Source organism: Hyla sarda, chromosome 5, assembly GCF_029499605.1.
Source record: "Hyla sarda isolate aHylSar1 chromosome 5, aHylSar1.hap1, whole genome shotgun sequence".
Taxonomy (NCBI): Eukaryota; Metazoa; Chordata; class Amphibia; order Anura; family Hylidae; genus Hyla; species Hyla sarda.
Genome location: NC_079193.1, coordinates 312,560,978 through 312,582,486, shown reverse-complemented (window position 1 = coordinate 312,582,486; position 21,509 = coordinate 312,560,978). Strand labels below are relative to the sequence as shown.

The 21,509-nt window shown below is 41.6% G+C and overlaps 1 protein-coding gene across 6 annotated transcripts in view; it reads right to left on the bottom strand.

Annotated features, from left to right (window-relative positions):
- The window catches only part of ZFHX4 (zinc finger homeobox 4), a 181,484-nt gene that overhangs the window by 5,206 nt on the left and 154,769 nt on the right, over window positions 1-21,509 (bottom strand). For all 6 annotated transcript variants that reach the window (XM_056522183.1, XM_056522180.1, XM_056522179.1 and 3 more), the window contains exons 6-9: window positions 7,918-8,057; window positions 7,635-7,835; window positions 6,655-6,772; window positions 60-5,420 (exon numbers count right to left, since the gene is read on the bottom strand). In XM_056522183.1, coding sequence (XP_056378158.1) covers window positions 60-5,420; window positions 6,655-6,772; window positions 7,635-7,835; window positions 7,918-8,057 — 5,820 coding nt within the window. The remainder of the gene's footprint in view (window positions 1-59; window positions 5,421-6,654; window positions 6,773-7,634; window positions 7,836-7,917; window positions 8,058-21,509) is intronic.

Sequence of the window (21,509 nt, the reverse complement as noted above, 5' to 3'; positions counted from 1 at the left end):
TCTGCTATAAAATACTGTCTAGTATATTATTGTAGACTAGATTTATGGCATACACTCACCATTTGAACTCTGTGTAAACCCAGGCAATGGAGATGGGCTGTTCATCCCAGGAAGAAGAACTGGAGGAAGGCCAGGTAGCCCTTGGTAAGATGCTGGCAGATTAAGACCATGAAGGGGACTGTTCTCCATTATATTTGACTGCTGTGCAGATAAACCCAAAACATCTGTGGCCTTTTTGATACGATCCAGTTCTTGTTGTGCCATGAGTTGCCGCACAGTTGTGGGAGCCAAGTAGTCCTTTTCACGGTCAAGCTGACTTCCTACTGTCTCTCTCACCTTGTTAATGTGTTGCTTGGAAAATATATGATCTCGAATGGACAATCGTGCTGAATATTTCACCCCACAAAGAGAACACTCCAACTTTGTTCCATCCGGCCCTGTTTGGTTAATCATGAACGGCTTCCCTATGTTTATTTTGAATTTCTTTTCTTTTGCCCGTGCATTTTGAAACCAAACTTGAACAACACGTTTGGGAAGACCAATCTCATTGCCCAAGATTTCACATTCTTGCATTGTTGGAGTCCGATAATCACAAAAGCAAGCTTTAAGAACCTTTAGTTGAACATTACTCATTTGAGTTCTGAATCTTTTATGACCTGGTCGATCATGATTTTTGGTTTTAAAGGGATTGTTACTAACAAATGAGTTTGGCGAGCTGGGATCTGGATCTGCTATACTTGATGTTTCACTACGGTCAGCATTGTCCTCATATTCATCAGTCATATATATGCTTTGGTCATGATCGCTTTCTCTGTCCATATTATTTTGGGATGTGTTTGTTAAAGTGAAAAAAAAATTCTCATCACAGCTGTCTGCTATAGAAGCAGTTCCTGTTTTTGGCAAACTGTCATTTAGGTGCATTTTTGGCTCTTTGGGAGTTTTAACATCTTTAGTACTACCAGTGGTGCTTTCCCCATCATTGTTTCCCTCATCTCCTGTAGTAGCATCACTAATCGCCGTGTTAATCGATGATGTTTCATCAAAGTCATTTTTGCTTTGATCAAATCTTTCTGCAGGTGGAGCATTTAAGTTTTCTATGTCCTCACTGCATTCAGCCCTAAAAGAAGATGGGCTTAAAAGATTCTTTGGTGACAGTTCTGCATTTTTGCTAACAGGTGTAGAAACAGAAGAGGGAAGATCATTTTCATGAAAATGGTCATTCTTTGGAAGTGGGGGGTAGTCAAAAAACATATATTTGTTTGGGCTTTCACCACCATCATCCATTGCGTTCAGAGGACTTGGTGGCAAACTGTAACCAGCTTGCTTTCCCTCATTCCAGTGTCGAGATCTTATATGACTTTCTAAGGCTGACTTTGCTTTGAACAGTGCCCGGCAAAAAGGACACCTTTTATGGGACTGGGCAGGTCCTACAGCCCGAAATTGACCTTTTCTTTCTCTGGCTCTGGTATTTTGAAACCAGACTTGTACCACTCTTTTTTTCAGTCCCACTTCTCTTGCAATGTGGTCAAGCATCTTTCTAGTTGGATTGGAATCTAGTAAATACTTCTCATACAGTATTTCTAGTTGTTCAGGAGTGATTGTAGTTCTTAATCGCTTATCCCTATGTTGGTCCTCTCCACTGTTACCCCCCTCCTTCTCACTGCAGTTATTATCATCTTTATCATCTAGCTTCCTTTTTAAAGATGCAGAAACTTGTGTGGTGCCATGTGGTGCCCCAGGTTGTGGTGGCAAGTGTGGCATGGAACCTCCAAGTAATTGGCTTGCCATAAGTGGGTTGTTAGGGTCAAAAATCATGTATGGCATGTCTATTGGCCTTTCTAAAAATTGAGAATGGAGAAACTGGTTTTGGGCAGCTAAAAAATGCATGTGTTGGTGCTCCTGCCATAATTCTAATGTTGGAAAAGCAACCGTGCACTGATCACATTGGTATTGTAGCAAGTGAGGAGGTAGGCTGTTCTGTAGGGAAGTCAAGGATATTGGTAAAGGACTAGATGGAACAGGAGTGGTTCGGGATGCTGATGAGGGTCTTGCAATTTGCTGTCTTTGTTGTGTAACAGTTACTGAAGGCTGTGTATCTGATGATGTTGACGTTAAATTGGACTGTGTTAATTTAGAGGCTAATGAGCTAGCAATCGCATCTATTTGCTTTGGTTTTTCTGGCTGTACATCAGGTTTTGGTGAAGTTTTACCAAACTCTGGTCTGGGCGATGGGACTAAGGGGGTGCTTGAGCCAGAACCAGAGCTTGCAGTGGTTATTGTCGAAGCTTTAGATGTTTCAGCTTGACTAACAAAATTGCATGTCTTTGGCATTATTTGATCTGTAGCATCCAAAGAATCTTCTGTTTGACTTTCATCTTGCGCATCATCATCTTCGTCTTTGTAACAAAGCTTTTTCTGATGAGTAATTAAGTCAAATATTCTAGGGAACACAACATTACATTTTTTACATTGATACTGCATGTTGCTAGTACGAATGTAACGCTCGTTAGTTAATTCTCTCTTTTCACTGTCTTTAGTTTCAGCTTGATTTTCATAACTTTTGCGTGCCTTCTGACGGGCATTTTGGAACCATACAACAATAACACGTGTAGCTAAGTTGAGGACTGTGGAGAGCTGTTCAATCTCATCATCCTTGGGATATGCATTTGTGTCAAAGAAGTCCTGTAGGACTCTTAGCTGGTAGTCCGTAAACCTGGTCCTTGATGACCTTCTGCTGAAAGAGTCTGACCTGTGCAGATCTAGGGAGGGTGGTTGTGGCTCAATTCGAATATCATCAAGGACTGTTATGGGGGGATTATTGAAATTGTATGGTGAATCTTTATTTCTTTGCCGCTCTTTAAATAAAGTATTACGGAACCAGTGTTTAATAACCTTCAAGGAGAGTCCTGATTTATCTGCCATCTCCTGTACTTGATCCTCATTTGGAGAATTGTTAATGTCAAAGTAGGCACGTAGTATTTTCAGTTGGTCATCTGTAATTCTTGTACGTGGGCGCTTAAACTGGGAATGACGCAGGAAGTTTGGATCTAAACCCAACTGCTGCTGACACATCTGTTGAAGATCTGCTGACAAAGCATCCATAGGGGAGAGCTGTAGTGCAAGTTGTGGTGGTAAAGCTGGATGTTGAACAGATTGCATCATAATCGGAGGAAAGAGGGGAAGGTCTAGGGAGACCGGAATTTGAACTTGAGGTGTAGCTGGAGGTGGTGGCGGTGGAGGAGGTGGTGGTGGCGGTGGTGGTGGAGGAGGTGTTGGAGGAGGAGCTTGCAATGGAGTTGGTGTTGAACTTGGCATTTTCACTGGTACAGAAGGAGTAAGTGCTGGTGGAGGTTGTGCAGGCGGTGCAGATGGGGGAGGTGGTGGGGGTGGTGGTGGTGGAGGAGGAGTTTCTGGAGAAGGTGGTGCAATTGGATAAAGCTTATCGTATGCTTCTCTGTATTGACGAGCAAACTTTTCTAATTCCCCATATGGGAAAAACTGTCCGTGAACATGTTCTTGATGACTCTTTAAGATCAGAATATTTGAAAATAGCTTACTACATTCCCCACACTCTAATTTCTCATTTTTCTGACTTTCATTATCTCCAAGTTTATGTTTCTTCTGTACTTTCTGCCGGTTCTCATTATATTGAATTATTAACTCAAATCCAAAATTTTCCAGCAGAGCTTTTGCTGCATTTCCCCTAGCACCAGAAGCAATACGGGGTGGTAGAATAGAAGAATCTGATGGCTTCTGCTTCTTACCCTCTTTGTCTTTGGGAGTGTCGTTATCATTTGTAACTTCTTGCTTTGGTTTTTCCTTTTTTTCATGTGCATCTTCAGTATCCTTATAACACGCTGAATCTTTTGTTAGTTGGCTTTCAGCATTGGACACATTGCTAGGTTCCTGTTTAAGTATTCTGTTGGTATGATGCTGTTTCTGTGATTGATGCTGTGACTGGGACTGTAGTTGATACTGCTGAGCTTGCTGTTGGGCTTGCTGTTGAAGCAGATGTAGCTGTGTTTGCCCAACCTGATGTTGTGTTTGAATTTGTAGCTTTAGATCTTCAAGAAGTGATCCAGCCATGCCGGGCATCCCGAATGCAGCAGAGGTGGGTAGTCCCAAATCAGGATTTAGGCTAAATTCTGTGCCAGGTATGTAAAAGGGAAAAAGAAACTGAGGTTGTTGGAACTGAACAAGGGCTTCAGGGGTCATAGGAAAGTGAGGAAGAAAAGCTGGGTTTAGGAACTGTGGTTGAAAGAATGCAGCTTGTTGTTGCAATTCATGCTGCAGTTGCATTTGAAGCTGTGCTGGTGATTGGGGTGCGTGATGTGTAGGTTGGGTGGGAATAACCTCAGGAGCTTGCTTCTTATTTGTTTCTTTGGCATCTAGGTGGGTTTCTTTGCTGTTAACAGCTGGTAAACTAATAGAATCTAGCATCCCTTGGTTTGGACTGCTAACATTCCCTGGCATATTACTCCCACTAGTAGTGTTAGTATTGGGTTCTAGCTTGGCAGCCCTTGCCTTGGTTTGGTGGAGGACAGATCTCATATGGATTTCCAATGTAGAACTTTGGCTGTAGGCAACATTACAAATGCTGCACTTAAATGGTTTATTGTCAGTGCTGTTGTTGGTCTCTTGAGGAACTGGACTTGATGCTTCTTGTAAAACTTTTTTAAGCTTATGCAAATGAGACACAGAATTATAATGGACCAAAAGAATGTTCTTTTGTGTGAATGACTCTTTACATACGGTACACTTATATGGTCGTGATGGATCTAAAAATTTTTCCATAGTAAAATTTGGCCCTTTTCTAAAAGGCAAAGTCCGCTTTGGTTCAGAGCCCAAGTCATCTGGAATGGAGCTACTGTCGCTCCCAACTGGGCTAGCTTTCCCCTCATGGTCCATCTCATATTCTCGCTCACTGTCCTGCTCTAGGGAGTGATCATCTGGGGCCATACTTTCATTTTCGGCCCAGAGCTCCCCATTCACAGGTAAGTTTGCACACAGCTGCTGAACTTCAGTCTCAGTAAGCTCAGGGTGGCCTGTTTCCAAATGTTTTTTTAAAGCCAGGAATGTACGGAAGCTGCGTTGGCAAAGACTGCACATGGTAGCAGCCCTAATAGCGTGATACTGGGAATGTATCTGAAGCTTCTGCATAGTCTTAAAAGCCAAACTACAATGGGTACAACGGTATTTATAAACATGTCGGTCAGAAACGGAGAGCTGCTGCCTTTTTTGCTGATCATTAAGCTGTTCTGTCAGTGAATCACACGGTTTTGCATCTTTGCTGATGTTTTTGTTCCACTCTGTGGTATCTAGAAATTCTTTGGACAGATTTTGCTCCTCTGTTTTAATTTCAATTCCAGCCTTTGTATCATCGCCACCTTGGCTGTTCTTTTCTTCTGCCGGACTGTCACCTAATTCAAGCAGAGAGACAAAAAAAGACAGAATAAAATTAGCACTAATGTATTTGTTCTCATTTGTATGTGCATAAAAGTTGTATGTGTATGAGTGTTGCAGGATTTCTTTTTCATGTGATCAGCAACAAAGAACAAGCATGTAATACAATAAAATTAAGAGGCAGAATCTGCTGTACAAGCTCTTATGAGCAGTGTTGTGTTAGCCATTAGAATATGGAAAAATGATACCACCGGCAAACGTCTGGAGACAGAAGGTCTGCAAAAATAATTCATCTTTCTGCCCTTCATAGTAGTTTTAACTAATGAATTATTTTATCTCAGTCTGTGTCTGCTCTTCGAAAATGTAAATATATTTTGCTTCACTTTTCATTTTTTTTCCTTATGAAACCATGAACTATGCATTTATGAAGTAAGCTACTAAACCACTAAACAAGGGCAATGCCAGACATATTTCCTCAAACATCAGTAAGTCACCAATTCATCCTTAAGGTTATTTGTTTGGACAAGCACACGCCAGAACCATAGAATAGGCATTTAGACAAGAGTCACATGATTTTTGACTTTCAACCTACCTTAAATGAGTTATCCAACTATTAAACATATCCCCTATCCACAGGGTAGAGGATAAATGTCTGATTGGGTGGGGGGGGGACTGACTGGTGAGACCCCCCAGATTCTCAAGAACGAAGCCCAAATCTCCCAGCTAAACTCTCCAGCTCTCAAGTTGCAAGACATAATCATCTCAGCAGTGACAACCCACTCAGCCAACCATCGGCCACAATGGTGTTCATCCTCAGCCTGTTACTGGCTGAGTATTTAGTCACTGTAACATGTGCATATTTGGATATGGGATACGTTTATAATAGCTGTATAACCCCTTAATGGTGGTTATACACATTTGATGATGACCCTTCCCATGAAATCTGGTGAAATCTAGCCAAACAATAATGCTTCAATTGATATCAATGGGAGCTTCAACGCAGGACCACTTGGAAAAAGTGATATGGCATTTCTTTTTTTTTCTTCTTAAAATCCATGGAAGATTCTTTTTTTACCCAACATGAAGCTGTGTGGTATTTGATGGGGAAATCGGCATGGTTTATGGATCAAAGGCCACATGTAATTTGTCCTGTGTTGTGATCCACTTGCACATTGTCTGTGAAATCATCTGGTAGGGTGATGTTATAAATTATCTTTATTTATTTAGGTTACAAATTACTGTTTCACTCACCTGCTATCTTTCCTGAAAACTCAGTGGTGGCAGATATTAATGTCTCTGGTTCTGACTTTTCAGATGCAGATGTTGGCAACAGCATACTGTTTGGCATTATAACCTCTGGCACAGAAATCTAGAGAAAACAATAGACAAGAATAAGTAAAAAGGTACAATAGTAGTAATTACAGTAAGCATTATAGATCACAGACTGGGAGAGCATGGTAAGTGAGCTATCACACCTTGTTCACACTGGTGTGGTGCTGTGCGGCGTCCGTTGCTGCCGCGGCGCCGTGTCTGCGGGTAGGTGCGGCCCATAGACTGGTTTGAGTGGCATTGGGGCTTCTCTGCCAGTGGGTTGTTCCCCCCCCGTGGGCACTGGTGTCGCAGCGGTGGTGGTCGCCTCCCAGTGCTGCGCCATTTTATGCTAGGGACGTTAGGGACCCACTCTAAATAGGTGGCCTTGACGTGGCGAGTGGTCTTGTACTTTTTGATCAAAAATGTATACTAACAACCTGTTAGTTTTTGATATTATGCTGAGAAGCAATCAGATCATTATACAAGATTGTAGATGTGCACCATGTCTGTTTTCTACCCAAATTCACATTATAGATCACAGTCTTTGTATTAAAATGGACACTGTCACCCAAAAAGAAAAAGAAAAAAAAAAAACTTTTGATAGGTCAGATAGAGACATATCAAACATTTTGATCGATCGGAGTGTGAGTGTTCAAACCCCCACCGGTTGCGAGAATGAGCCAGGAAGAGTTCACACTTAGCATATTCTCTTCCAGTTAGGTGTCACATGACAGAGGAGGTCACATAATGTAGGTCTATGAGACCCTGGCAGAACCCACTATAAGTTAATGGAATACATTTTGAAACGGTTCGATCATACCTGTTATGGCTTTTTGTTAAAATCATCGTTAATGATTGGAAAAATAGCCTTCATAGTATAGAAAAACATTAAGGAAAAATACAAATAAAAAACAACTTACTGTCATGAGTAACTTTTCTACACAATCCGGAGACACGCTGTGCAAATGAGTCAAATGCAACTGTAGATGCATTTTGTTGCTGAGAACATCTTGGCAAAGGGGGCAGGATATCACAGGTTGCACAGAATGCTGGGAGAGGATGTGCATCTGGATACGATTTGGGTCCTTGCTGCTGTAGTTGCAGTAGGGACATTGATAGCACTGGGAAATGAAAATATATTATATAGTTTCAAAAAGGAACAAGTAAATAAATAATGGAAACATTTTATTTACAAATATTTACCTGTTCTTGACAAATGCTATTTTCCTCCACAGTCTTCGTCCTCTTAGTTGCACCATCCTCTTCTTTACTTTGTGTTAGTTGCCGCTTTGCTGCTGTAGAATTCAAGACCTGCTCCTTGTCAGGAGTTTGCGTCCTGGAACCTAAAATGGATTAGAATCCATAATGCGTTAAACTAGGCAATACATCAATATGGAAATTATAGTCAAAGGCTTAATGCATATGTGGGTGGAGTCAGCCATTTTGTCTATTGCAACAATACAAGAATTGCAGTGTATAATTAATCTCTAGGCAGGCTTTGCTGGTGGTTGTAGTGCACTGCTAATAGGACTTTGAAGAAAGTAAAAAAAAAAAAAAAAAGGTCTCAAATGTTAGCCGTTTTGTTTGTGTGGTTATGTCAAGGAATTTCGAGCTGGTTGCCTGGGATGTATTGGAAGTCACTTTTTATGTCTAGTATCCATTAGCAAACTCAATAAACAGGTTCAGAAATGTACTCCTCTCCGTTGTTTAGATAACCCTAGGTTGCCTTGAAAGATTAATCAATAACAGCATTTCGGCTGGAATTTCTAGATTCCCTCAAAAAAAAAAGAAGGCTTCTCCTCAGCATTTCCTCATCTGATATTTTATTTATTTTCCTGTCAAAATATTGCAAAACAATAAAGTTGTGTTGTTTTGGCAAGACCCAACAAAGCTGCCTTCACGAACATGATGGGGGGGGGGGGGGGGGGGTTGGGGGTCCGCTTAATAACCGTGCACTTACCTATGTGGAGAAATAAAATTTTATCTCCATCTCTCTTTTCCTATTGAATACAATGAGTCTGCGGGGGCTGTAAGCGCTTTGCATTGTGATTATCTGATCTCTTAAGACTGCAAACATTTTATTGTGCTATTTTGCAGCTTGGCTATAGTTAATTTCAATATTATCATCTAAACAGTGAGTTTAATGGGATCCTGGAGCCTGCAGTATAATGTGGCTACAACTCGCATACATCAAAGAGAAGGTCTCAATTCTAATTTTCCTGTCCATCAGAAAATTCTTTCCAGCGTCAATTTGCCAGATAATCTCTTCTGCAAGGCTGGATATTACAAGAGCATTGGATAGGCATGTCACATACATCTTACGACAAATACAGAACCTCATTTACCAGCCATTCCAATCTCATCACAGAGCGGCATCATCTGACCTTTTTTTCTTCTGTTTATTATGAGTATTTCTAATTTTAACTTTCAATTTTCACCATCTTCCAGTCAATTTGCAACTAAATTATTTCCAGGATGAGGACACTATCACTGGACAACTGGGTGCAAATGCATCTTGAAATGTGCTGTTGCTAAGCCATTGATTGCTATCAGCCCCTACATAAATATATAGGCCATTGGTAATCCGATTGTGCATGAAGATACAACTTGATTTTCTTATTTTTTTTCCATAAAGGAGACAACTAGATGGACAAGATGCTCTTGATTGTATAAAAACCTATTTTTAATTTATAAATGTGTCGGCGGAGGTAAAGGACAAAAGCCTGAGTGTTTTTTTTTTTTTTCTCGGAGAATGACAATGAAGTACGCCAACTGTATGGGTAGGGGGGATTTATATTGTCAAAATCTAACATTTGTTATTTATTTTTTTCATGCAAAAATGTATCAGTAGAGAGAGGAGAGCAAAGATCACAGCGGGTCCTTCATTAAAGGGTTACTCCGGTGGAAAACAAATGTTTTTAAATCAACTGGTGCCATAAAGTTATACAGATCTGTATATTACGTCTATATAAAAATCTTATCCAGTACTTATTAGCTGCTATATGCTCCAGAGGAAGTTGTGTAGTTCTTTCCAGTCTGACCACAGTGCTCTGTGCTGACACCTCTGTCCATACCAGGAACTGTCCAGAGTAGGAGCAAATCCCCATAGAAAAAAGATTTTTTTTGATAAACAGAGTAATTATAACACAAAATAAAGAACATTCCAGGTTTCATCAAGTTACATATATCAAGGTAAGTATATCAATTACATAAAAAAAGGAGAAGAGAAAGACAATCCTAACAAGACTCAGCAAGTACATATTGACATTATCTGCTTACATCAAATCAGTGTACAGTAAGGTAAAGACGCAGGATTGTGAACCATCGAACAACCAGATAAAGAGTTAAAAACATTGGAGTCCTACAGATAATATCATAGTATGCAAGTTAAAGAAATCAGGTACTGATATGTATTCAAGATGTCCAGTGATGCCATATCTTAGTCACTTTTTCATAAGATTGACCTGCTATGTGGGCAATAGTAATTTCATACTTACAAGCTAGATCCATTAGAGAGACTACTTCATTAATGTCAGGTGGAGTAGTTGTTTTCCAGTGGCAAGTTATTACCAATTTAGCAATTACTAATAGTTTACATAGTATAATTCTAGAATGATGAGGGAAGTTGTTAATGCCCGCCAGTAGTAATGCTAGTTTTGGCAAGGAAGGTTCTATAGTTCTCAATTTGCATTCTACTGCTTTCCAATAGGTAGATAGTATGGGGCAGAACAGCAAAATATGGGACAAAGTTCCCCTATGACCGTATTGTCTCCAACATAACAGAGAGGAGTCCGGATACATAGCATGTAGGCGTACTGGGGGGGAAATACCAACACAATCTAGTTTTAACAGCCGCTTCAATAAATGAAACACTACAGAGGGCTTTGTATGTCCATTTGGACGTTTGCAACTATTCTTCAGTGGAGACTGAACACGCCAGTGGCCTTGTCCATCTAATGTGTGGAGTGTCTTGGAAAGGAGAGGTATTAGAATCCAGAAGTGAATATATCGGCTTAAGGCCTTTTTGGTTCAAACGGCATACTTCCAGTTATACGGTCAAACCTCTTTTTGGCATCAAGCAATAATAATAAGGATGGCAGACCCTTCTGTTCTTCTATGTGTAAAAGTTTGAGTACCCGTCTGGTATTATCGTATGCTTGTCTTTTTTGTACAAAACCTACTTGGTCAATATTTACAAATAAAGGTAGCAGGGGTGCTAGTCTACTCACCATCAACTTTGCATATATCTTTAGATCCATGTTGAGTAGCAATATGGGTCTAAAATTACATGGGGAGTCAGTAGATTTCCCCGGTTTAGGCAGTGTGACAATTAGTGCGTATTGGTTTTCTTTTGGGATACGACCAGTATGAAAGGATTCAGCCAAGAATGCCAATAAGTGAGGAGCTAAAATTGGGGTAAATCTTTTAATAAGAAGTGGACAGACCGTCTGGTCCAAGGGATTTACCTAGTGAGAGTGAGGAGATCAATTTATTGACCTCTCCTATAGTTATTGGTGCATTGAGTGTCGAAAGCTGTTGACCAGTCAGGTGTGGGAGACCCAAATTGTCCAAAAAGCCTCTAATGCCATCTTCAGTGGGCTGAACAATAATAGGCTCTGTGTGCAAGTTATATAGAGTTTCATAGTATTTCATGAATTGATTGGCTATATCTTGTGGGTGATAAAGTTTATTACTTTGTACAATCCAATATGTAAGGTATTCTAGATTTAATATGTTTTTCTTTCAATCTGGCTGCCAGCAGTCTACCAGCTTTGTTATCGGTTGTATAATATTTGGCTTTAAGTTTAACTGTGGATCTAGCATATGAGTCTATCAGTGTGTCTCTAATTTTAGACCTGACTAATCTGAGCTTCTCAGCTAAATGTGGGGAGGAGTGAGTTTGGTTTTGAGATTCTAACTGGTGTTGTTTAAGGAGAAGACCATTTGGGTACTCAGAGCACCGTTTTTTTTATAAACATGTCCCAGTTTGATGAAGTTACCTCTGATAAACGCTTTATGTGCATTCCAGATTGTAGTAGCAGAGACATCAGGTGTGACATTTACAGCAAAATAGGTGGCAAGATCTCTCTTATGCTCCCCTCCATATTGAGTGTGATGCATAAGGAAAGTATTACATCTCCATAGATAAGTTGGAGAAGGCAAATTTTCCTTGTCTAATTCCAATAGAATGGGAGAGTGGTCTGACTACGTAATATCTAAAATAGAAGATGATTTCAATAATCCCAGAGCACTAGGGCCTATCGCAAACAGATCTATACGTGAATATGTGTTATGGGTTGGAGAATAACAAATGTAGTTGTGTTCTGAGGAATGCATCAATCGCCACACATCAAAAATGGCCTCCCTATGAAAGATACTTGAGAGAGATACTGGAGAATGTCTGCTAACTGATGAAGAGTCAACAGTCAGGTCTAGGACTGTGTTCCAGTCACCACATAGCAACAGGTGTCCCTGCTTGTATTTGTTCACAAGCCTGAACACTTTATTAAGAAAATTAATCTGGCCCCTGTTTGGTGCAAATACAGATACAATAGTATAAATGGCATTGTTACAAGAGCAGACCAGGATTATATATCTATCCACTGGGTCACTATGAATTGCATGTTGTTGGAACGCTTCAGTGCTATTAATGGCTATAAGCACTCCTCTAGACTTACATTCATAATGTGAGTGATAAATAGTAGGGAACATAGAGTTTTGAGTCCAAAACACATCTTTCTGTAAAATGTGCGTTTCCTGGACGCATAGTATGTCACATTTGGCCTTCCGTGTGTCTGACCATTAAAAAACTTGTTTTTGGGGTACATTTACACCATTGGCATTAATAGATAAAACTTTTAAGACCATGACAAACAGTCCAAGATGCAGGTTGTAGTGGCAACAGCACAGTCATTGTATTTGAAACAGCTGGACACCAGCGGACTTGCTCTTGAGCTTCCTGAGAGAAGATGTGCCTGGAAGAAAATAAAAACAAGAACAGAGACAAACAAGGACAAACTGTCCACAAATAAACAGAAAACATACAGAAGGCTCCACAACTGTCTGGGAGCTGACATCTCTAGGAAGTTGGATACAGCAGCATATGTACCCACCTTGGGGGGGTAAGAACAGTTCCTTGTTAGCCGGACAGGTAAACAGATGGAAGTATCGCAGTCCAAGCGAGCCCTATTTTTAGAGTAACAGGATTACAACAGTGCTTCCTCGATGCTGAGTTAGCGAATTGCCACTTTGATTGAGCACGAGTAGTTGCATTAGAAGTTTGGGGGTGGGGGGATCTTTCACTTGTAAACCCAAGGATTAAAGTAAAATTGAACCATCTTTGTGTGTGCTGATCACATGCGATTCCTCACGGTGGTGCATTAGTAAACGGGTCGGGTATCATCATTTGTATGGTATCTTTTGATCCCGTAAAGCTTGTGTAATGGCAATCGGGTTTCTGCGAAGTTGGAGAGTAACTGCTGATAGATCAGTGTATATGGATACTCCGTCGAATTTTGCTGTTAAAGAGTCTCTATTTCTGGTGCAGTACATCAATGCTTCATTCATGTGATAAAAGTGAATAGGGGGTAACACGTCCCTCGGAACCATATCAGGGAGATGTTTCGGCTTCGGAACCCTGTGGGCTCTATCAATGACAAGATCTCTGGGTGAGCAATCTGGAAGCACAGTCTAAATTAAATCTTGGATATAGGGGACCAGATCCTTCGGTGATACCTCCTCAGGAACACCTCACAGCTTCACATTATTTCTACGAGACCGATCCCCGATGTCGGCCATTTTAGTGCGCAGTTCATGAACCACCTCTTCCAGCTCATAATGACCATCTATCAGGGAGTTGTGTGAACCCACTAGTTCAGCCATTTTGTGGCCAACAAGGTCTACTCTGTCCTCCAACTCAGCCACATTGGACTGCAGTGGCTGTATAGATAGAAGAATGCTGCTCGGTATGGAGGTATGAAGCATTTGTAGCATAGTCTTCAGAGTGATCTCAGTAACTGTGGCGTCTGAGGTGGGAAGAGATGCGAATATGTCAGGAGGTTCTGGGAGACAGCCCGCTTCAGTGACATCAGAGGACATGCCTAAGGAGGGGGATAGCCTGGGTCTTTGCTTGGCTGGGCTATTTGAGGCCGAGGATGCTAGTAAGGTAGGGTCCGAGGCATGTACCTGCCATGATGGACTCCGTGCGGGCGCATCTTCCTCAGATAAGGAGGCCCCTCGTTCTCTAATGCCCGATGGAGGTGGGAGAGAGCTGCTGCTAAGCCTTGGTAAGTGCAATTCCTCTTCTCCTTGCTGTGGTGCCATCTTTGTTCGCACCTCTCTTATGAGCGCCGTAGAAGTCCGTTAGTTTGTTTGGTCTGTTAGCACATTTTACCCCTTCTTCTGGTGGACATCTGGTGCTGTACATGTTCCCCCACGTATAGTGGCAATCTAGGCTGAAAACAGTGTGAGATAGCACTGTCAGTCGCTGTGAGAGAGTAGCTAGCTCAGGAGCTGCAGAGCTATGGGGTCGTTCCAGACGGAAGCCAAGCCACGCCCCTTTCATAGAAAACCTTTCCTGCACATGGACAGGAATGACCTGGACAGAGGTGTCAACACAGAGCACTGTGGTCAGACTGGAAAGAACTACACAACTTCCTCTGAAGTATACAGCATCTGATAAGAACTGGAAGGATTAAGAATTTTCAATAGAAGTAATTTACAAACCTGTTTAACTTTCTGGCACCAGTTGATTTAAAAACATTTTTTTTTCCACCGGAGTACCCCTTTATGATGTAGGGTGTACAGTGAGTCATTGTAATATTCATCATCTACTGCACAACATGTAACATATGACTACAGTAACCCTTTAACACCCTAATTTAATGGATGTTACAGTATCCAGTAATGGGAACAGTTCAGAAATAGAAAACCAGAGCAGTTAAAAAAAAAAAAAAAACTTTTAAAAAAATGCACCACGCCTGTCCTCAGGTTGTGAGTGGTAGTGCAACTCAGTTCTCAGTTCATTTGAAGTGAAGGGAGCAAAGTTGTAATACCACACATAACCTGAGGACACGTGTGGTGCTATTTTTGGAAGACATTAGCTTGATTTTCTTTAGCTTTTGGCTGCTCGGGCATGGTGACAGTTGTAGTTTTGCAACAGCTGGAGGCGCACTGGTTGTGTCTATTTATTTATTTTTTATTTGGACCTTTTATGGGACTGTCTTTTTTTTATTGAGTTTCTAGACCAGCGTTTCCCAAGCAGTGCATCTTCAGCTGTTGCAAAACTACATCTCCCAGCATTCCTGGACAGCCTTTGGCAGTCCGGGCATGCTGGGAGTTGTAGTTTTGCAACAGCTGGAGGCGCGCTCATTGTATTTATTTTTTTATTTTATTTGGTCCTATTATGGGACTGTCTTTTTATTGAGGTTCCAGACCAGTGTTTCCCAACCAGTGTGCCTCCAGCTGTTGCTAAACTACAACTCCCAGCATGCCCAGACAGCCTTTGGCTGTCCAGGCATGCTGGCAGTTGTAGTTTGGCAACAGCTGGAGGCCGACTGGTTTCATTTATTTTATTTTATTTTTTATTTGTATCTATTATGGGACTCTCTCTTTTTTTCTGGGAGCGAATGGAAAAAATACTGTTTACGAGCGCAAATGTTCAGCACCCATTACCAGACATTAAGTTCCCCACTTATGGAATGTGATCCAAATCCAATCAGTATTCCACATGATAATTATCGGTATTCATTTCTAATTAGACTTAAATGGAAGGAACAATTTCCATAGCAATAACAGAGTTAATTTTTGTCTATCTTTTTTCTCTCTCCCCCCATAGTGTTTACCATCTTATTAAACTAGACCTCCCTTCAGCATAAAGAGAGAAGCTCCGCGTTTTCCAGGCAAATGTATTAATCTGGGTAAATTCCATATTAATTCTTTTTTGCTGCATAGAGATGTAATTTGGATTATAATTAATGGAAAGTGGCACTACATCTAAATGACAATATAAATGAGGCATCATCCCCGTTTTTTTTAAAATGTTTTCCTTGCACCGAATGAGCCGTCAACAAATAAGAACTTGCATATATTGAAGCCTCATTTGGTGCAGTAAGATCCTGCTTATAATGTAAGCAACGCAGCACAACAGCTTACATGGTGTTATAAAGACACTGGTACTAATCATGTGCTAATCCCCACTTGTCTAATAGATTGAAAACAAAATAGCCGCACTGCTCTCTTGCCTGACATGTTGGTGCTGTGGTAATTGTGTCATATAGTTTCCTGGCTGGATACAATGTAAACATAGAAGCTCTGGCAGACTCAACCTACTGGGTCAAGTTTTGATTTATGGAACATTGTATCTAAGCCAAGACTAGTCATTTTGGGACTCTCCGGCTGTTGCAGGACAACAACTTTCAGCGTTACTTCCTGTCAGGGAAATAGCATGATAGTGTTTAAGGGTAGGGTCACACATTGCATATATGCAGCGTATTCTTCTATGACCAGCCACAAAGGGTTTCCCTGCAGCAGCCCTGTGTGTGCAGTAGGGTCCAAACTTTACTGCACACACAGGGCTGCTGCAGGGAAGCCCTGTGTGTCTGCTCATAGAAGAATAGGCAGCGTATCTAGAGAAGCGGGGATATCTGTATTAGTCCTGGACTCCCTGCTCCTGCACACTACCTTGAGCAGTGATGCATATAGTACTATATGCATCGCCCCTCACCTTATAGTTGTCCCCCTGCTGTGTTTGGCTGGGTTCTCACTACGTTTTCTCCCATACGGGAGCGCATACGGCAGGGGGGAGCTAAAACCTCACGCTCCCGTATGCCTTCGTATGCGCTCCCATATGTAATTCATTTCAATGAGCCGACCGCAGTGAAACGTTCGGTCTGGTCGGCTCATTTTTGCGCCGTATGCGCTTTTTCCCCGCACCTAAAACCGTGGTCACTATGGAGCCTTTCTTGGAAAAAATAACTAAATATGACTTCACCAAGATTCATACACTAAAAAGAGGCCCTGTTTATACAATGGAATTTCTGCTAGGAAATTCTACACAAATTATGTTTCCATTGACTTCAATGGGAGGCTGCTTTACTGTTCACACTGCAGAATTTCTCCCCAGCGATCTGGATTATGATGGAAGAATGAACATGTTTATACTTTCAGCAGAATCCGCCTGGAAATGCCCATAATTCAATGAGACTTTGATGTCCAACACTTATTTGGCCAAATAATCGCTGATTCCGTGTCACTTGGAGCAAAGCATGCAATATAATATCCACCATGCAGGTTAGCTCACGTCCAAAGGGAAGAAAACTTTCTTAGACTAGCCACCCTTGCTTAGACAGCTGTTTGGGGGTACTTCCTTTTTAAGGAGAACTAATTTGCATATTTATTTCCCATGTAGCATTGCCTGAACATTATTTTCTATATGCTTCAATGAGAATAATCTGCTCCCCAAGCTAATGTCCACTGTGTTCTCTAGTAAGCCTATTAAAATAGTGTTAAATTATTATGTCAGATATCGTGCTTATAAAAGGGAAAGGTGGGATGAGGGCGTAAGCATTGCTCTAGCTGTGAAATAAGTCTACTTTCTATATAAATATGCATTTTTAACACAAGCACTTTTATATATGCTACTGTCATTGAGATACAAGACAAAGACAGATGACTACCTGCTTCTAATAGGCTTCAACCTTTCTCAGCACTTCTTCTGCTTGAATGAACCCAACTTAATGTAACTAGGTATAGCGTGCAGCAAAAATAGCCAATGTAATATTCATTGCGACCATAGATTTCCATCTCATACATACAAATCATGGGTGAAGTCAGATAGTTGCCAAATCAAACACAGAAAAAAGCCTGGCTATCCAGGCCAGATGCAGGCCTTGGGTTTGTTTGTGCATAAGTAAATGTCATGACATAGAGGTTTTGTTTTCAAAGACAGTAGCTTTCATTATAGGGCTTTGTCTATTCCCGGAGATCAAAATGACCCAAATCTAAATCCATTTTCAATGATATTTCCCTCTGCTTAGGCTGGATCATCTGCACATTCTTTTAGCTGGATTGTGTCTTGTGTTTTCCTAAGCAGCTGCCCCATGTAAATTCTGCTGAGTTATGGCTGGAGCTGCCGTATTACAGCGCTCTGTCCATATTGAACGGGAAAATGTGCTTTATGTGAATAGAAGACGGCGTCACTAAAATACATGTTTATATCACAATAAACAGATTGCCCAAAATGTGAGTAAAATGTTATCGGTTGCGTCCATTTAGATCTAGAGACGCTGACAAATTGAATCTGCCAGATCAATGAAGTGAATTGATTTTAAATCTTTGCATGTGTTAAGGTACAAACAATCACTTCAACCCATTCATCTAAGGAAAACTGGATTCACTGTGGAGTGAACCTGCAGCAATGAGTTGTAGTTGCATAAGGGATTATTCTAAGAGGGTATAAAAAGCATAGTATGAGACTTGCTTCGTATACAAACTCAGTATGACATGAGCGTTTTATGGGGGCAACTGTGGGTCTAGTGACCTAAACTGACAGAAACATAAGGATCTATAGCACAGGCAGTTCATGCCATTCGACCTGTGGTTAGGTTAGGATTGGCAGAAACGTATCTTTCAGCATTCGCTCGTCTGGCCTGCAGAAGTAACTGGGCCACGAACTATACACAGCTGATGCACTTTGCTATGAGTTGTGGCATCAGTTGTGGCTGATGATCTGGCTCAGTACTGGGCCAAATGGCCATACATATGTGACGGCACAATAATAAAGTTGCATTATACATTTGTATAAAAATGGTCTTAATGCACCTACACAGCATAAACATCAACTAAGTACAGCACATATGCTGGGAAGTACATACTGTATCTTATGTGCCTATAAGTTATTAACCTAACCTATACCAAACAGTACCCTTTTGGCATATGTTTGCCCAGCCTATGTGCCTAAACTGCATTGATCGTGTAGTCAACTGAACATTCCGATACACCTGTGTGCAATAATAGAATTATACACTGCTCAAAAAAAATAAAGGGAACACTTAAACAACACAATGTAACTCCAAGTCAATCACACTTCTGTGAAATCACACTGTCCACTCAGGAAGCAACACTGATTCATAATCAATTTCACATGCTGTTGTGCAAATGGAACAGACAACAGGTGGAAATTATAGGCAATTAGCAAGACACCCCCAATAAAGGAGTGGTTCTGCAGGTAGTGACCTCTAGTGTTGAGCGGCATAGGCCATATTCGAATTCGCGAATATTCGCGAATATATGGACGAATATTCGTCATATTCGCGAATATCCGCATATTCGTAATATTCTCGTTTTATTTTCGCATATGCGAATATTCGCGTGTGCGAAAATTAACATATGCGAAAATTCGCATATACAAAAATTAGTATAAGCACAAATTCGCATATGCGAAAATTAGCATATGCTAATTTCGCATATGCGAAAATTCGCACACCGGTCTCACACAGTAGTATTAGAGCCTTCTTACACCACATAGGCTGGAAGCAGAGAGGGATGATCACTGTGATGTGTACTGTGAAAAAAATAAAAATAAAAAAACGAATATTCGTAATTACGAATATACAGCGCTATATTCGCGAATATTCGCGAATTCGCGAATATGCGATATTCGCGAATAAAGTTCGAATTGCGAATATTCGCGAGCAACACTAGTGACCACAAATCACTTCTCAGTTCCTATGCTTCCTGACTGATGTTTTGAATGCTGGTGGTGCTTTCACTCTAGTGGTAGCATGAGACAGTGTCTACAGCCCACACAAGTGGCTCAGGTAGTGCAGCATATCCAGGATGGCACATCAATGCGAGCTGTGGCAAGAAGGTTTGCTGTGTCTGTCAGCGAAGTGTCCACAGCATGGAGGCACTACCAGGAGACAGGTAATAACATCAGGAGACATGGAGGAGGCCGTAGAAGGGCAACAACCCAGCAGCAGGATCGCTACCTCCGCCTTTGTGCAAGGAGGAGCACTGCAAGAGCCCTGCAAAATGACCTCCAGCAGGCCACAAATGTGCATGTGTCCACTCAAACGGTCAGAAACAGACTCCGTGAGGGTGGAATGAGGCCCGACGTCCACAGGTGGGGTTTGTGCTTACAGCTCAACACCGTGCAGGACATTTGGCATTTGCCAGAGAACACCAAGATTGGCAAATTCACCCCTGGCGCCCTGTGCTTTTCAAAGATAAAAGCAGGTTCCCACTGAGCACATATGACAGATGTGACAGAGTCTGGAGACGCCATGGAAAACGTTCTGCTGACTGCAAAATCCTTGCCAGAGGTAGCCTGACTGCCATTAGGTACCGAGATGAGATCCTCAGACCCCTTGTGAGACAATGCAAGACAATGCTAGACCTCATGTGGCTGGAGTGTGTCGGCAGTTCCTGCAAGAGGAAGGCATTAATGCTATGGACTGGTCAGTCCATTCCACAGACCTGAATCCGATTGAGCACATCTGGGACATCATGTCTCGCGACATCCACCAACGACACATTGCACCACAGACTGTCCAGCAGTTGGCAGATGCTTTAGTCCAGGTCTGGGAGGACATCCCTCTGGAGACCATGCGCCACCTCATCAGGAGCATGCCCAGGCATTGTATGGAGTTCATACGGGAAGGTGGAGGCCCTACTGTGACACTACTGTGCCTTTTGACTTGTTTTAAGGACATTACATCAAAGTTGTATCCGCCTGTAGTGTGGTTTTCCACTTTGATTTTGAGTGTGACTCCATATCCAGACCTCCATGGGTTGATAAACTTGATTTCCATTGATAATTTTTGTGTGATTTTGTTGTCAGCACATTCAACTATGTAAAGAGAAAGTATTTCATACGATTAGTTCATTCATTCAGATCTAGGATGTGTTATCTTAGCGTTCCCTTTATTTTTTTGAGCAGTGTATGTGTTTTCTTGTACTGCAAGTCAGTGGTAGATATACATAACTGTATAGGCATGTAGCTAGATATATCAGTATTTGAGATTTGGAGGAATGTTCTAAATGTGGTGGGAGCCTAAACTTTCCATACTTTATACCTATTTCAATGTGAGTCAATGGCAGACATATACTGCTCAAAAAAATAAAGGGAACACTAAGATAATACTTCCTAGATCTGAATGAATGAACTAATCGTATGAAATACTTTCGTCTTGAAATACTTTTGTCTTTACATAATTGAATGTGCTGACAACAAAATCACACCAAAATTATCAATGGAAATCCTGAGGGATGTCCTCCCAAACCTAGACTAAAGCATCCGGCAACTCCTGGACAGTCTGTGGTGCAATGTGGCGTTGGTGGATGGAGCGAGACATGATGTCCCAGATTTGCTCAATCGGATTCAGGTCTGGAGAACAAGCGGGCCAGTCCATAGCATCAATACATTCTTCTTGCAGGAACTGGTGAACTCCAGCCACATGAGGTCTAGCATTGTCTTGCATTAGGAGGAACCCAGGGCCAACTGCACCAGCATATGGTCTCACAAGGTGTCTGAGGATCTAATCTCGGTACCTAATGGCAGTCAGGCTACCTCTGGCAAGCACATGGAGGCCCCCCAAAGAAATGCCACCCCACACCATTACTTACCCACCGCCAAACCGGTCATGCTGGAGGATGTTGCAGTCAGCAGAACGTTCTCCATGGCGTCTCTAGACTCTGTCACATGTGCTCAGTGTGAACCTGCTTTCATCGGTGAAGAGCACAGGGTGCCAGTGGCAAATTTGCCAATCTTGGTGTTCTCTGGCAAATTCCATACA